This window comes from Nipponia nippon, unplaced genomic scaffold, assembly GCF_047370975.1.
Source record: "Nipponia nippon isolate SJK-2023a ecotype South Korea unplaced genomic scaffold, ASM4737097v1 scaffold_12, whole genome shotgun sequence".
Taxonomy (NCBI): Eukaryota; Metazoa; Chordata; class Aves; order Pelecaniformes; family Threskiornithidae; genus Nipponia; species Nipponia nippon.
Window position 1 is genome coordinate 3,446,326 of NW_028262313.1, and position 16,961 is coordinate 3,463,286.

The window sequence follows — 16,961 nt, forward strand, 5'->3', positions numbered from 1 at the left end:
GGATGGGGAAGAGAAGGGTAAAAGAGCGAAAACTTGTGGATTGAGATAAAGGTGGTTTAATAGGTAAAGCCAAAGTTGCATGTGCAAGCAAAGCAAGGAATTAATTTGTTACTTCTCATCGGCAGGCAGATGTTTAGCCATCTGCAGGAAAGCCGGGTTTCATCATGCGTAGCAGTTACTTGGGCAGACAAATGCCATCACCCTGAATGTCATCCCCTTCCTTCTTCTTCCCCCAGCTTTACGTGCTGAGCATGACGCCATACGGTGTGGGATATCCCTGTGGTCACCTGGGGTCAGCTGTCCCGGCTGTGTCCCCTCCCAGCTCCTGGTGCCCCCCAGCCTCCTCGCTGGTGGGGTGGGGTGAGCGGCAGAAAAGGCCTTGACTCTGTGTGAGCGCTGCTCAGCAACAACTAAAACATCGATGTGTTCCCAACGTTGTTTGGTCACAGATCCAAAAGACAGCACGATATGAGCTACTATGAAGAAAATTAACCCTGTCCCAGCCAAAACCAGTACAGATGCTTACTGTGATGACTGGTACACTAAAAGTAATTGCACAGTGGGAGCAGATGGCTAGACAGTAGAATGTAGAAGACTTACGGTGAGAATATAGGAGAATATTAATAGGAAGAGAGGCTTCCTGAGGGGACAGGGAAGCTCCGTTTCTTGATTCAGTAAGATTAAATTTTGAGAAATACAGTATGTGAGCTATTTTATGGCAATAACTGAAGAAGTGGTCAGGTGCTCCCATTTAATTCCTTTCGTACTGCTCCTGCATAAGCATAGCATCTCCTGAATTGCTGTAAGAAGCAGTTGTCTGTAGTTTGAGAGCCCTTCTCTAAGGTCAAGAACACTGACTTTGGTTATGAAACATGCGCTTGCTTACAAATTCAGCTTTGTGCCCCAGGTAAAGTCAATAAAATTGTGTGTAAAACTAAGGTTGCAATGCAGAGGTTTAGCTTACAGCCTACAGAAGAGGACAAAGGATGTGCAACGGAACAGACAAATGCAATGAGGAAAGGCAAAAGGAAAAATAGTAGCAAAACAGTAACTCACTCAGCGGCCCGACCCTTTGTCTTGTTTTCTTTTGCTTACTCTTGACAGATGGATGAATCTGACAAAACATGTACAATTACCATTTTTTGGTCTAAATTTACAGCAACATGTATTTATGGCTGGTGTAGTACCAGCTCATACCTCACTGCAGTGGCTATTCATAATGTCATGAATTGCAATCTCCTTTTCAGCAAAGGCAGAACTACCTATGGCAATAGCTCAGCCCTCGCCTGACGTGCAGCTGGAATCTCACAAAACCGAGCCTCCCTCCAAAGTGTCGCCAACCCACCTTGCTAGACAGGAGACAAAGACTATATCAAAGTGCTATGTCCAAGTCACAGGAATGACATGTGCTTCATGTGTAGCCAACATTGAGAGAAATTTGAGACGAGAAGACGGTAAGATAGATGTCAGTGTAATCTGTTAAATTTCTAAGCGCTTCTTTTAGGGAATCCATGTCATTTTTGTGCAGCATTTTTAATGTGGGGCTTGTCAAGAGAAGGACCATTGCTGGTGTGTTTCATGGGTGAGAACATAGTCTGCTCGCTGTCAGTTCATGGGATGAAAACAATGTCGTTCTTGCTGCTTTGTGGGCATGCTGGCTAGAGACTGCCTCTGCGAAAGCAGAAGTTGGAGTGCTCCAAAGAGAATATAGGGATCAAACACAGATCCTTTTGAAACTAAACCAAATCTTTTTTGCTAGAGGGATGTGCCCACATCCGCAACTTAAAGGCAGAAGTATACGTGCCTGTATTAGAAAGGGAGCTATTAGAGCGGGACAGTATTAATATGGATTAAAGAGACATAAGTTCATTTTAGCTCTGCGAGTCAGGACAACTATGTCTGTCTTCTGACAGTGTGATGATTATATTTGCAGGAGCAAATAGTCGCATGACTATGATGTAATGAAGAGTCATTAATGTAGACTGTGTTTAATTATTGTAATGAAGATGGATGTGTTCCAAGTTAACCTGGGATTTAATTTTTTCACCCTAGAAAATGAATTAATCTAAATCCTTTTCATTTAGTGTACTGTAGGATTGCACATTGTTAGATCTACCCTTTCTCATACATGTTCTTTCTTGAAGAAAAGGCTTTTAGAAATGCTAAATGCAGATCAGAGAAGTATTCAGAACTGTCTTTTAGAAGAACTTCTTTTAAGTAAAAATAGGTCATCTTTTCATATGGCATAGATTGAATGTTTGTAACTGTTAAAAATATGCAACTCGTGTGGAGTAATACTTTCATCTGTCACACCTACACTTAGATGCTGTTGTTGCATCGTTGATGTATCTTCCAAAAACGATGACATTTTTCTTTAGGTGTACCTACAATCCATATTGTAGCTTTCTCAATTTCAATAAATTGCTATCGTGCCATCATGTTACCGTAAATGCAGTGCTTTTCTTAAACATGATCTGCCATTTCAACATTTTGCTTTTTAGGAATACATTCAATACTTGTTGCTCTAATGGCCGGAAAGGCAGAAGTAAGGTATAATCCTGCTGTCATACACCCTTCAGCTATTGCAGAGCTCATCCGAGAACTGGGATTTGGAGCTACCGTGATGGAAAACTGTGGTGAAGGAGATGGAATTCTGGAACTTGTTGTAAGCTAGTAATTAAAACCAACCACTCCTGTCGTTATTACTTTTATCTATTAGATGCGCTTGTCTAAGCGTTTACTTCCTAAAGTGTTAATCGTATAATAGAGTTTAATTTACAAAAAATAAAGTCTAAGAGTACATCAGGTATGTATCACAAACTATATCTTGTCCTGCAAACTGTGCTGGCTCACTGCTATGCTGAAGTCAGAGAAATATTGCTCTGAGCTTGAAGAGCCAGCAGAGCTTTAGCAGAGCTTTAGCAGACCTTAATAACCTTGTCGCTATGCTATGCTTCCTCTATAGTGCTCTCATCCTTAACTAGAGAGCTCCATCTCAGTGCTTCAAACCCCAGAAATATGCAATAAGTAATTCAGGATAGTCATAAGCACTTTTTCTTTTCCTACTTTTTAAGATGCTTTTACTGAGGAACCTGTGGTTTTGATAACAGGAAGGAACCTTTATTTTACAGGTGAGAGGAATGACATGTGCTTCTTGCGTACACAAAATAGAATCCACCCTCATGAAGACAAATGGTGTTTTATACTGCTCGGTAGCTCTTGCAACCAACAAAGCACACATTAAATATGATCCTGAGATTATAGGTCCTCGAGATGTTATGCAAGTGATAAAGGTAAGTTTCATGAAGGCACCAAGTTTCATAAAACATCCAGTGTCCTTTGAAGAGTTACATACCCCAGAAACAGAAGAGAAGGGAAGACTATTAAAGGAAAGAAAGCTGTCTCTTGCATCTGCTATCTTCTTAGTGCAGGTTTCTGCAGATAATAGTGTCTGCTGGCTCAAAAGCAATGCTCTATTATGACTTTGCCTAAGTATTTAAACAGAAATACTAGGAACGCCAGGCTGTGGTAGAGTTGAAGATACCAACTATAGGTTTGCAGAAAAAAAAAAAAAAGCATATCCATGACTACTGTAGCAGGAGAGAGGTGAAATAAGTTTCTTGGCTTTCTCCCTCAATTTCTCTAGTCCTGTGCTTCAGGCATGACCATTTTGGAAAGCCACATTTTAGAATAGCATTTTAATGTTCTAGAAAGGTTGATTTCTACATCAGATTGCTTTTCTCTCTTTGCAAGGTAACTAAAAATTAGTAAAAATCATATCAAAAATGTTAATAAAGTAAATCAAGTGTAAGGCTGGTGCCATCTGGCAGTAACTTTATACACAAAGTGTATAAGTGTAAAGTAACTTTATGCACAAAGTGTCTTTAAAAATCCACTGTTCTTTTTTTAATTATTATGCTTTTTTCCTTAGGATTTAGGTTTTACTACTTCGTTAGTCAAAAAAGATAGATCTGCTAGTCATCTAGATCACAAACAGGAAATAAGGCAGTAAGTATTCCTGAACATATTTAGATTCTATAAACATCTTTGATTCTTCTTTTTTAATTAACAGTAAAGTTATGATTTTTTTGTGTGTGTGACTGTGCAGACTTGCTAGCTAAAACGTTATCCAGCACTTGACTGCAAAACCAATTTTTTTCTTCTTTTTTTAAATCTGAGGTGGAAAAGGTCTTTTGTTGTGAGTCTCGTGTTCTGTATTCCTGTCATGGGGCTGATGATTTACATGATGGTTATGGACAGTCAGCTTTCAGATGCTCACGCACATCACAACATGAGCAGTGAGGAGATGGAGGCCCTTCACTCCTCCATGGTCCTGGAGTACCAGCTCCTACCAGGATTGTCTGTTATGAATTTTCTGTCGTTTTTACTCTGTGTCCCTGTACAGGTAAGTGGGCATATGCCAACTTCTAGTTTATTGGGCTTAAGCACTCAAAATGGAAGGTGGTGAAGAAATTAAATTTGAGAAGTGACTGTAATTGTGCTGATTCAAAATGTTTTTGAGGTTATGTGCTTCTGCTGTTGCCACAATAAGTGGTGCTAGGGACCGTTACGAACAGGCCAGTCGGTGTAGAGATGCTGTGCAGCCAGGCAGCATCTGAGGCAGCCTGCCTAGCTGCGCTGGTGGGCGCGGGGAGGAGCTGGTGGAGCTGCGTGGAGGTGAGAAGACCTGAGAGTGCTGTGGTAGAGATCATAGCCCTCGGCTAGAGCTGGGATTTTGTTCAGGAAGAGATGGAGAAGGCAAACACCACACGTAAAATGGGTGTCTCCCTCTCTTATGGAAATGCTGCTGCTGTGTGTGACAAATGCGTGCGTAAAATACAACTGATGCTCTTATTACAGGTGTTTGGAGGCTGGCACTTCTATATACAGGCGTACAAAGCACTGAAGCACAAAACTGCAAATATGGACGTGCTCATTGTTTTGGCAACCTCCATTGCATTTGTCTACTCGTTTGTTATTCTTCTAGTTGCCATGGCTGAGAAAGCAAAAGTAAACCCTGTAACTTTCTTTGACACGCCTCCTATGCTGTTTGTGTTCATCTCATTGGGCCGGTGGCTAGAGCACGTTGCAAAGGTAAGGAAAATAAAAGCCCATTATATTGACAAGCTGCAAGACACTAAGAATCATTTCAGAATGTTGTATACCTTTAAAAAAAAAAATCCCATGAAAGAGCTATGTTAGATTCTTTTAACCTTCTTTGTTGTAAAATCATCTATAGTAACTGAACTAGTAAAAAAATGAAATGACTTAATATAAGTCCGTTTGCAGAAAGTATTTTCTTAATAGGGTAAATTGCAACATATGCAGTTGTCATTTACCCAGCAATTTTTTTCAATAGCATAGTCAGAAAAATATGAAAATTATTATTCTAGGGTAAAACATCAGAAGCACTGGCAAGACTAATTTCATTACAAGCTACTGAAGCTACTATTGTTACCTTGGGCCCTGATAACGTTCTTTTAAGGTATCTTGCTTTGTCATTTGCTTTTTCTGTTGTTCCTTTTCTTACTGCTAATATGCTTAATTCACAGACAAATGTTACTGTTCTATAGAACTATGAAGCAAATAACTTCAGATTTGCTGGCAGGTTTGCCAGATATAAATGTTAAAATGCAGAAAAATTAACGCTGCTCTGATATGTTTCATTGGAATCTTGCTAATTTTTGCTGTTATAAGAAAATCAGTGGATTTTTCTCAGCTGGAAAGTAAATAAAATCATGATAAAATAATCATAGGGCTCTTTAAAATGGCCTTTCTTCTGACAATTTTTGTATACGTTAACGGTGTTAATGAATGGGGTTATACTTTGTGTATAGTGACAACTCCTTTTGCCTGAGTAACTTCAGCTAACAGTCTCTTATTAAAACCACTATACATCATTCTAGTGAAGAGCAAGTTGATGTCGAACTGGTTCAACGAGGTGACATTGTCAAAGTGATCCCAGGAGGCAAATTCCCAGTGGATGGTCGTGTTATTGAAGGACACTCTATGGTAGATGAATCTCTTATCACGGGTAAGCATTTGCTTTTTGCAAGTGTAAAGACGTTTTTCTTTTCCTTTAAACGAGTCTAAAGAAGGGAGATTGAAGCTGATGTTACCTTCACTCTCCTAATTTCACGTTAGGAATTGGTAGCTATTATAATATTACTGAAAAATATACTTCAGTATCTGTTGTTGACCTTTCCTTAGGTGAAGCGATGCCTGTGACTAAAAAACCTGGCAATACAGTTATTGCAGGTTCTATTAATCAGAATGGATCACTACTGATTTCGGCAACCCATGTTGGAGCTGATACAACTCTTTCCCAGATTGTTAAACTTGTGGAGGAGGCCCAGACCTCAAAGGTAGAGTATTATCAAATTAAGCATTTGGGTTTTGTCTTATCGTTCAGGCATCAGCATACAAAATCATTTGAAGAGCGGTTAAGATTTTTTAGATTTGAATTGCAGTTGCATAATGAAGTATCTTGCTGAATAAGGACTTTGATACGGTCTACTGTTCCAAGTCTCATCGTCTTATTAAGTAACTATGTAATTATAAAGTGTGGTATGCCAAATGTGCTGCAAACAGAAGCTGTGATTGTATCTATGTCTGAAGGCATAGAAGAGCGTAAGCGTAATGTTGCTGGAGCTGACGTGTTTCTCCTTCCTAGGCTCCTATCCAGCAATTTGCAGACAAACTTAGTGGCTACTTCGTTCCTTCTATTGTGGCTGTCTCTGTGGTTACCCTTTTTGCCTGGATTATAATTGGATTTGTGGATTTTGAAATAGTAGAAAAATACTTTCTGGTAAGTAAGTCGTCTTAAACACCTTCTGAAATATTTAAAAACTAGTTAGCCTACAAGTCTGTTAGACTGCAATGGTTCCCTTTCTGAATTATCCTTGCAGGCAGTTAGTGACTATAGATATTTTATTATTATTGTTATTATTATATTTTTCATATATTTTTACACTGTATCACTCCTACATTTATACTTAAAGAGAATTTGTAGTAATTAGTTAACTCCTGAAAGTTAGTATTAGGGGAAAAAAAAAGTTAATTAAAAATAAAAGTAAATACTAAGCATCAAAATTTCCCAATTTCTGTCCGTTCTCTGTGGGGAAAAGAAGTTCCCACACAAGCTTCAATTCTGCATCTGGTTTTGTTAGCATAGCTCTGTGTAAATTCGTCTTTGAAATCAGTGGAATTGATTGTCATCACAGATGCCAGAGGAGGATCAGGATCCTAACTTGTAGCTTAGGGTTGCTTAGATCACAGGTTTCTTGGTTCATGGCTATTTCTGATTAGAATTTATTAGTTTCCAGGAAAGCAATCTTCATATCCTCTTTCTTTGTTATTGTACATATTGCTAATAGAGTATCTTTTATTGCATTACAGAGTACAAGAGTTTTCATAGCACGTGGTAACTTATTTAGGAAAATGTCCTATAAATAAAACAGATCATGGGTATATGCAGTATAGAACAGAACTTAGTCATTAATTTAGTCATTAATCGTAGCTTTGCATAATGTGCCTGTGCTTTACTTTTAAATTTTAATACTTTAGCTTTTATATTTGCAGATTTTTTAACAGCAAAGGCAACGTGTAGTTGACTACATTGTTTCTATTGTTCAATTTCTTCTATTACTAAAATACACTTCTGTCACTAGGGTTACAATAAGAGCATTTCTGCAGCCGAAGTGATAATCCGCTTTGCTTTCCAAGCCTCCATCACAGTCTTGTGTATTGCATGCCCCTGTTCTCTGGGATTAGCCACCCCGACAGCTGTGATGGTTGGTACTGGAGTAGGAGCTCAGAACGGCATACTGATCAAAGGAGGAGAGCCATTAGAGATGGCACATAAGGTAAGAAATGTGGGTTATTGTTACAAGAACTTTAAAGACTGGGATTGGCGGCATTTTGCCAATTGCTGCCTGAGCAGATCGTTACGTGTACATCAGTACATGTTAGTAAGAGATGCATGATCGGTACATGTTAGTAAATTTGATGGTTTTCTGAGGAAGCTATATACTAAAGCTTTGCTCATTGAATGAGGTCTTCCTGTTTTGCTGCAGGTAAAGGTGGTTGTATTTGACAAAACAGGTACTATCACTCATGGGACTCCAGAAGTGACGCAGGTGAAGTTTCTAGTGGAGGGTAACCAACTACCACATAATAAAATGCTGGCGATAGTGGGGACTGCAGAGAGTAATAGCGAGCATCCTCTTGGAGTAGCAATAACAAAATACTGCAAAAAGGTAAGTTATTTATACAGGAAAAGAGTAGGTTGTGTTATGGAAGAACCTCTCTTGCAGTACTTACTACGTATGAATAGTCTTGAGTTATTTAGAAAGTAACTGATGTATTCCATTGGGAAAGCTGAAAATTGTGGAGCCACGTAAATCACTTAATATGATATTAGATGTACTGGATACTCAAACTTAAGTTTTGATGATTGATTGAATATTTCTGCTCCTGCTAGCATTAGTTTGACTGCACTTTATTTTGCGGGGTTTGTAAATGCGGCATGCTTTTATATATTTAAAAATTTTCTCAGTTTGCATCCTTTTTCTTTAGGAACTGGACTCGGAAACCCTTGGGACGTGTACAGATTTTCAGGTAGTTCCAGGCTGCGGCATTAGTTGTAAAGTCACCAATATTGAAGCATTACTCTACAGGAAAAATAAAATGGTTGAAGAAAACAATATTAAAAATGTGACACTTGTGAAAATTGAGGAAAATATGGATGAATCGGTGCAGCCTGCTTTGATTATTGATGCTGGACTACCAAGTAAGCTAACTCTGGTTTATAGAATAAAATGGATAATTTTTGCTTTTGTGTCTTTAGGATCCTTAAGAATGAGGTCACTTTTTTCTGCCCTGGAGAACCGGATTCATCAAGGCACACGTGAAATAGTTGGTCATGCTTTATTTCATGCTCACACATCACTCAGGACATTTTGGTTAAATGCAATTTGAAGTTGTGTTGAATATGGAGCTGGAAAATCATAGAAGAATCATCTCTCACCTCTCTCTGTGTTTACTTGGCTTCATCCCAAGTTACCATTTGCTAGCCAAAATTATGTATATTTGCACAACTGACTGGTTTTCAATCAAGAACAGCTCATTGTTAGATCTTTCAATTATATTGGGCTGTACATATAAATTAGAAGCATTGAGAAAGGGACTTGGTCCTTTGACCTGTGATTCTTGGTCTACTGATGTGGTAACTACCGATTACTGGACAAATGTCAGTGTCTTTCTTGTCAAGAACACGTGAAAAGATTGGTAGGGCAGAAAGTGTTGAGGAAGACTTTCTTTCTGTTTGGATTCTCTGTAATGATATTTCAGTGCATACTGGGAGAACCTGGTTAGGATTAGCTGGAGGGAAGCTTCCTGGTTATCCATGTGATGGTAGGATTGTATTTTCTTCCTTCAGCTACTATGACTTCTCAAAAATACTCTGTTCTCATTGGGAACCGGGAATGGATGAACAGAAATGGCCTCCTCATTAAAAATGAAGTTGATAAAGCCATGACGGAACATGAGCGGAGAGGGCGCACAGCAGTTCTAGCAGCTGTTGATGGTAAGTTCAATGCTGTCGTTTTTTTTATTCAGAGGTTGATTTGTCACTATTGAAATAGAAATTAATAAGTAGTAATGTCATAGCAGTTATACCTGAAGCAGCATAATGGGATGAAGAGAGATCATTAGCTAGTTTTATAACACTTCTCATATGAGAAAGACCTCTTCCTGCCTTTCTTAGTTGACAGGAGACTTGGACACAATGCAGAGACTTCAAAGAGAGCAAAGGGGAAGAAAGGAGAAAAAAAGAATTTTTTGTGTTGTTGGACAGTCCGTGCTCTGTATTGCCTTAAACATTGCTGCCCTGATACCTGTTCTCATTCTGCTTTTTATAGTCAATATTAACTGTTTCTGGAATTGGTCTTACTGAGGAAAAAAAAGTTATGTTTTTTTCGTAAAGCAATAAAGACCTTTATTACAAACACACTCTTTCTGTTCTTTTAGGAGTGCTTTGTGGCTTGATAGCTATTGCTGATACTGTGAAACCAGAAGCTGAGCTGGCAGTCCACACTTTGAAGAGTATGGGATTAGAAGTTGTCCTAATGACTGGTGACAACAGCAAAACAGCAAGATCTATTGCCTCTCAGGTAAGCTGTTACACGTGTGCGTGGGTTTGAAGCTTGCTGCGACCCACTTACAGGAAGCATGTTGTGTCATGTTGATATTGCTTGTGGCTGGCATAGAACTGGTCTATTGTGAAAAATGGTGATGTAAACAAATCCAGAGTAAGGGGGGAACAAAAGAAGCCTTTTTGAATGGAAGCAGCATCAACTTTGAATTCAGAGCTATTTTCAAATCAGATGGGTTTGGTCTTTAGCTCATGAGTGATAACATGGGTTTCAGCCTTCCTAGTCACATTATTAAAGGCAGAAGCTTTGATAACTAGTAGAAAAGCTGCAAGATGGTTTTGTACTTTCTCTCTCTTTAGGTTGGCATCACCAAAGTGTTTGCAGAGGTTCTTCCCTCCCACAAAGTAGCCAAAGTGAAACAGTTACAAGACGAAGGAAGACGGGTGGCCATGGTTGGAGATGGTATCAATGACTCCCCAGCTCTTGCTATGGCCAATGTGGGAATTGCTATTGGCACGGGTACTGATGTAGCCATTGAGGCAGCTGATGTGGTTCTAATTAGGGTAAGAAATAAGAGTGCTTCATTAAAATGAGATGATAAGAGGGGTTAGAAGGCCCAGGATGTCTTGAATGATTCAGACCACTGCTGAGGTGTAGAACCTTCATAAGGCAGGAGAACTGGAGCAGAGAAGAGCTTGTCTTCATCATGTTTGTTTAGTGTAGTGGTAATTCTCCTATGAAGGAAACTTCCCCATTTTCTGGGTACTACAAATTTGGGGGTAACTAAAGTTTGAGAGTGAACAAAGGAGGAAAATGTGACCTGACCTTTGGCAAACATAAATTATCTTTCAGAACATACCACTGTACCACCAAGGTTTTAGTCACTTCTTCCTACATATCAACACCACCTTGACAGAAACTGTGGTCTGTGTCTAGAGCTCTACTGTGTGGTGCTGTTTACATTATTTGGGTTATGATGACGTCTGGAATAAGGTTGGCGCTGATTGTATGGGCTCTATGCAGGCAAACTAGAGCAACCTACAGCATACTTCCTACACATAGCCTGTTACATCCAGTGTATGGTAGTTAGCTTTAAAATAGGAGTATGATCACACCACATGTATGGTTTTTTCTCTCTCTGACTTCTCCAATAAACATATTAACTTGCAGGATGACTTGATGGATGTGGTAGCAAGTATAGATTTATCGAGAAAAACTGTGAAAAGGATCCGGATCAACTTTGTCTTTGCTCTAATTTATAATCTGATTGGAGTTCCCATAGCTGCTGGTATGTGAATGTTTCCCTGCAGTAATAAGATTGTGCTTAGTGAGTAGAAGATTGCGGTGATTTACTATTGTGTGGAAGGGTATCTGTTTTCTTTATTTCTGACTGTCAGTAAGCACAGAGTTCTCTGCTGGGGGACGTTGCAGTGGTATATTTGTGAGCTGTCCTCCTCCTGCATTGTGGCTATTATGGATATGCTCAGCACATCAAAATAACTTTTAAGATAAAAGCTTTATTGAATGAGCCTGATCCTGTGAACAGCAGTTTACTGCAAGGCAGGCAAGACATGCCTACTTCTGAATTTCAGGCTGCATAAGCGACACATCTGGCTGTATTTACCCATAGGTTCTAGGTGAGATAGAACACAAATAATTATGTATTAAATATATTTGTTATTTAACACTAAACTAAAATCCTATTATTAGCATACTGAAATACGACTAAAATTAGACAGTCCATGTGAAATTACATACGTTAATATATGAATAATGCTGTGTTGCTGCTCTGAACTTATTGCTGGTTTTTTTTTGTAGGTGTCTTCCTGCCCATTGGTTTGGTTTTGCAGCCGTGGATGGGATCTGCAGCAATGGCTGCCTCCTCTGTTTCTGTTGTGCTTTCTTCTTTGCTGTTAAAGATGTGAGTATGAACAATTTTGTGGTTTGTAATCTGGATTTGAAGCTCAGGTCTTTCACTTTGAACGGCAGAAAATAAGTGTGGGACTATGACAGATTTCAAAGCTCTTTGGTTCAGGCAGGTCTGCATCTAGCAGCAATTGGTTTTGTTCTTGCTTGAGAAGAGGAGTCAGTTGGTCCAAAGTGCTTCAGACAGTAGTGTTTAAAAATGTCATTTCTAATGTGAAGAGAAATGTACAAATCAGAAGTGTGTTCGGGGTGGAAAATTCCTTAGTGGCCTTTGTATATTTGTGAGAAACCTCGTCGGGACGTGCTGGCTTCTGAGACAGTGCAGCTGTAAACACCACGCTGACACCGAGGATTGTTGCAGTAAGCGAACCAAGCTGCTGCGTTTGTCATCGCATTACTGTTCCTTGCTCTGCGGTGAGGAGTAGTGTAGCACTGTGGTGGGAACGGTATCTTTTGCTGTTCAGTGAACACATGAGGTTTCAGAAGAAGGAGAGTAGAAGAGTTGGTGAACGATGGCTCCAGCGGTCCACTCTCAGTAGATGCATTTTGCCAATATGTTTTGCAGATGCTTAGCACCACCGACGCAGTTAAATACCGAGCGATGCGTGTCAGCTTTACCTGTTCTGAGTCCTGGCCGCAAAGCACTGAATTAGCTTCTGGTTGCATAGGAGCCTTGCAAAATCTGAAACTTCCATCACTGTATAATCGGTCAAATTATAAAATGTTTCTGGCTTGTGCGTGATCATAGCATGCAGGCTAGTTTCTGTCCATATTTTAGTTCACTATACTTCAACCTGAGCTGTATTGTCATCTTTTGTTTTTTTCCTCCCTTAGGTACCAGAAACCAAGTTCTGAAAAACTCGAGTTCCGGGCCCGTGGCCAAATGAGGCACAAGAGTCCGTCAGAAATCAGTGTTCACATTGGAATTGATGAGACTGGGACAGGCTCTCCTAAACTGAGCTTAATGGATCGAATCATCAATTACAGTAGAGCCTCTATAAATTCCCTCTTTTCAGACAAGCGTTCTGTGAACAGCATAGTTCTTAATGAACCAGATAAGCATTCACTTTTGGTGGGGGATTTTGGAGAAGATGATGACACGGCATTATGAAAGACTTGCCCCTCCCAACCCTGCTAAGCAAAAAAAAAAAAAAAAAAAAGTGAAGCAAAATGAAAAGACAACCAAAACAGCTGTCTAGAAGTCTGTGCATGTATTCATCATTTCTGGAGGTCTTTTCAGATGTATTTCTTCTTTAATGTAGAAAGCTGGTTTATTTGCAGTTTATTTCCAGGGTCTCTCTTTTTTTTTTTTCTTTCTTTTTTTTTTTTTTTTTTAAATAGACTTACCAAAAAAAGTGGTGCAGGGGCTGTTAATGCTTGCGAACAGGGCTGTGTTACCATTCCATAAAGCTTGCAGTATAGATTTGGATTTTTTTTTTTTTCCCCAAAATGTCAAAATAGAGTTGAGGAAACTGAGGAACAGAAACTTATTTCCCAGCCTTAAAGCAGGCTACTTTATGCATAGTCAAGTTTAGTACTGTGTTAAAAAATTACAAGTTACTGCATCTGCAAAATACTGCAGGTTCTGGGTTTGCAGATAGATAGATGTGCCTTACTTCAAAACTTCCAGGACCCCTCTTGTTTCCATAGCCTGCCTTCTACCAGAAAGAGTTCCTTTCAAATGCCTTTTCTTTTTACAGACATCTGGTTCCAGCTTTTCACACTCCTAGCTTCAAATCGCCTCGCCGTTTGTGATTTGGATTCCCGCGAGGCAGAGATAACGGAGAGGTTTTGGGGTTGCTTTCTAACGTCATACCCACATTTAACTCTCTACATCCATGCCCCAGTACACTCCTACTACTAAGATCGTCTGCTTGAAGGTTGAACGGGTTGGGAGGTTTGCTTATTCCCAGCCTCTCCTAAGCCAAAAACTCCTGCAACATATAAATATGATATGAATGTGATGTGGTATTAGCAGAAATGTTTAGCTTGTAGGAAGGCAGCAATGTAGTTAGTGCTCGCTACCAGTATCTAATAGCACTCCTTAAACGAACCAGAATAGTTTGAATGGTGTCACGCAGACTACCGTTAAAATCTTTACAGTTCAGTCTTTGCAGATATCTAACACCGTCAAAGAATTTATTGTGTGTCGGGTACTGCACTAACATCAGCTGCTTGTAAAGATAAGTGTCTATATACCAGGAATGGTCCAGAATCCACTCCGTAGGCTGGTCCAGACCTCCTTTGCTGGGGATGTTCAGATCCAGACTTTGTGAATTAAGACAGTCCTCATTTGTTACTGAACTGAAATATTAAAACGCAGGGTTTGGTCATTAAATCGTTAATATTAAAAATATTCTCAATGAGAAATAAAGGTGTTCATCGCCCATTAGCTAGCTACCTGTTTGTTACTTAATAAACCTTGCCCTTTAAGTCCTCTGCTGAGACAGCTATCTAAAGCAATTACTAGGTTCGATAATGTTGAATTATATTACAAAATACAGCCCATGGTGTAAACATGTAATTCCAGTCTCTGCTTGTGGAGGAGAAATATTCAGTTTGGAGTACGGTAGAGAGATCTGTGTAAAGTTCTCGTTTTTAACTTGAAGTCTGATGTCAGTGCATAGAGTGCCTATGTAAAAAGTCATAAGTAAATAACTTTTGCATTTTATTCGAGAACTACCAGAAAAATACCAGTGTATGAAAATAGAAGAGTTGTGCTATGGAATATGTTGCTAGTAAATCGGTATACTTGTTATATTGCAGTGAGGAGAACAACATCATTTGTTGCTGCCGCTAGTTTAAGAAACAAAGTATTTCTGTTGCAGGATTTAGGTTCTTAATATCACTACATGAATATAGATTTTTTTTTTTCAATTAGATTGTAGCTATATTTATATATTGTGGGGTTAAGAAATGCTGAGATACGTTACTGCAAAGCTGTTCCATAAGATGTTTTTCTCAGTTTTCAGCAGCAAAGCTGTTTCTTACAAAGCCGATAGTTACCGAAAAACTGTTTGATCGTGTTATGATGGTGTTTCAGTGCTTCACGACCACGCAAACTGTTTCCAAAGATTTAAGTTGTCTCGTTTATCCACGCTCATTCTCGGTGTTGTTCTTGGCGAGATTCTGCAGATGAAAGGGAATTATTCTGCATATTTTTGTCTGGATTGTGCTGATGGGTGGTCTTAATCGTGCAGTGAAAAGGCAGATCCTAGCATGCTTTCGGATGGGAGTTTCACTACTGCAGGTGCTGGTCCAGCCCCTGGTTATGGTATATACGGTATGTAAATGACAGACATCATGCTCTGACTGCAGGAAATAGAGTAGTAATTTAGGTTTATATTCCTGATTGGTAGATAAAGCAGAATGAAGAATTTCTTAAATTATTTCCAAATATATTTTTAGAGCATTTTGGCTTTGACCTTCTGTTGTCCACATTGTCCGTAGGTTGAATGCTTACAGTGGGATGCTGGCTTTATCACCAACTTTTTCCCAATACAGATGTTTTTCTAGGCTTTTCCATTTTCTGTGAAACCCAGCATTTGTTCCAGTTACAGCAAAATCAGGCAACTTTTCAAAACCAGGGTACTTGCTGAGGTGCAGAGATGATTATCGGGGAATAAGGAACAGTAAAGTGCTGGCTGAGAGGGAGTGGGGTAGCAGCTTGTAATTACAGTCAGGATCAAACTCGAGAGAGAGGGAATAACTAAGCTTGAAGACCAGTGTTAGCTCCAGAACGAACGGGTATAAGGTGGTTGTGACAAATCTAGGCTTGAACTGAGATGAAGCTTTTTAACTCCAACAGCCATTCGGTTCTGAGACAGCTTCTGTTAGAGCGGGTATGGGTGGAAAGCAAATTGCTGTCATGTTTCTGAAAGAGGCTTCTATGAAGTGATGCCAGCAAAAGCAGCAGTCAGGACTTACTGACCCAAGAAGTCCCTTTCGATCCAGTTTTCCTCTCTGGGAAAATCTGTCTGGACTCGTCTTTTGAACTTGAATTAGTACACAGTGCATTTGAGTAATGTATAGTTGATGAAGAAATTCAGAGTCCGGATCTTTGAAAATAGGTTGTCTGTCCAACACCCTCCCCCCCCCCCCCCCAAAGGTGTGATAATGACTTACAGAGTGTTTAACTTGTGATTAAAATATTATATAAGGTGCTTTATGTTGAAGAACCAAAATATTTTTCAGTTTGAATGTACAGTGCAAGTGAAATAATGTGCAGGCGAAATGTTTTCCCAAATGTAAATGTTTTAATATGTAAATATGTTATTCCTTGTTGGAGACAGTTGGGATTTAGGAATTTAAAATATCACTTTGAAACACAGATATACAAACGAAATTGTATTACTAGTTTGTCTATTTTATTGTTTTCTGTAACTAGCTATTTATAAAACCTGTGCTCTATTTAAAAAAACAAAGTACGTATGCTCGAAGCTTTAAAAATTGCTCTTTGAATCTTACCAATAAACTTTTAAAAGAATAGACACTTGAAATTTTATATGAAAAAGAATGTGAAGCTAACAAAACACCATGGAAGCAAGCAAGCATTTTTATTTATTAAAAACTATGTTTATTTTTTTGCTTAGAACTTCCAATGAAATGTTTTAAACTTGAGATTTTTTTTTTTATTCAATTTTGCTATGAAGAATGGAGAAATGAATGCTGTTGAGGCATGTTAATTAAGTGCTGTTGCATTTCTTTACATCTAGAAACATGTAGTCTCACACTTCCTATTCTTTTAAGACTGTGCCTCCATCATTATAATGGCAATTATAAGCTATGTAATAAAAATATAACATCCGAAGACTGTTTTAAATCATGTTCTATGATCGCCTTTAAATATTTCTTTTGCTGACTTAACAGATTCTACTGCCA

The 16,961-nt window shown here is 39.0% G+C and overlaps 1 protein-coding gene across 3 annotated transcripts in view; it reads left to right on the forward strand.

Moving 5' to 3' along the window:
- Nucleotides 1-16,904, forward strand: part of ATP7A (ATPase copper transporting alpha) — a 31,772-nt gene extending 14,868 nt beyond the window's left edge. For 2 of the 3 annotated variants that reach the window (XM_087748416.1, XM_087748417.1), the window contains exons 5-23: nt 1,248-1,454; nt 2,502-2,665; nt 3,132-3,293; nt 3,932-4,008; nt 4,180-4,405; nt 4,861-5,094; nt 5,394-5,485; nt 5,907-6,034; nt 6,211-6,365; nt 6,674-6,808; nt 7,671-7,865; nt 8,076-8,258; nt 8,578-8,791; nt 9,440-9,586; nt 10,030-10,172; nt 10,514-10,717; nt 11,325-11,442; nt 11,973-12,075; nt 12,915-16,904. In XM_087748416.1, the coding sequence (XP_087604542.1) occupies nt 1,248-1,454; nt 2,502-2,665; nt 3,132-3,293; nt 3,932-4,008; nt 4,180-4,405; nt 4,861-5,094; nt 5,394-5,485; nt 5,907-6,034; nt 6,211-6,365; nt 6,674-6,808; nt 7,671-7,865; nt 8,076-8,258; nt 8,578-8,791; nt 9,440-9,586; nt 10,030-10,172; nt 10,514-10,717; nt 11,325-11,442; nt 11,973-12,075; nt 12,915-13,191 (3,164 nt within the window). In that variant the 3' untranslated portion in view covers nt 13,192-16,904. Of the gene's footprint in view, nt 1-1,247; nt 1,455-2,501; nt 2,666-3,131; nt 3,294-3,931; nt 4,009-4,179; nt 4,406-4,860; nt 5,095-5,393; nt 5,486-5,906; nt 6,035-6,210; nt 6,366-6,673; nt 6,809-7,670; nt 7,866-8,075; nt 8,259-8,577; nt 8,792-9,439; nt 9,587-10,029; nt 10,173-10,513; nt 10,718-11,324; nt 11,443-11,972; nt 12,076-12,914 lie in introns of those variants that run through there. The other variant, XM_087748418.1, reaches the window with a different exon arrangement.
- Nucleotides 16,905-16,961: the final 57 nt, after the last annotated feature.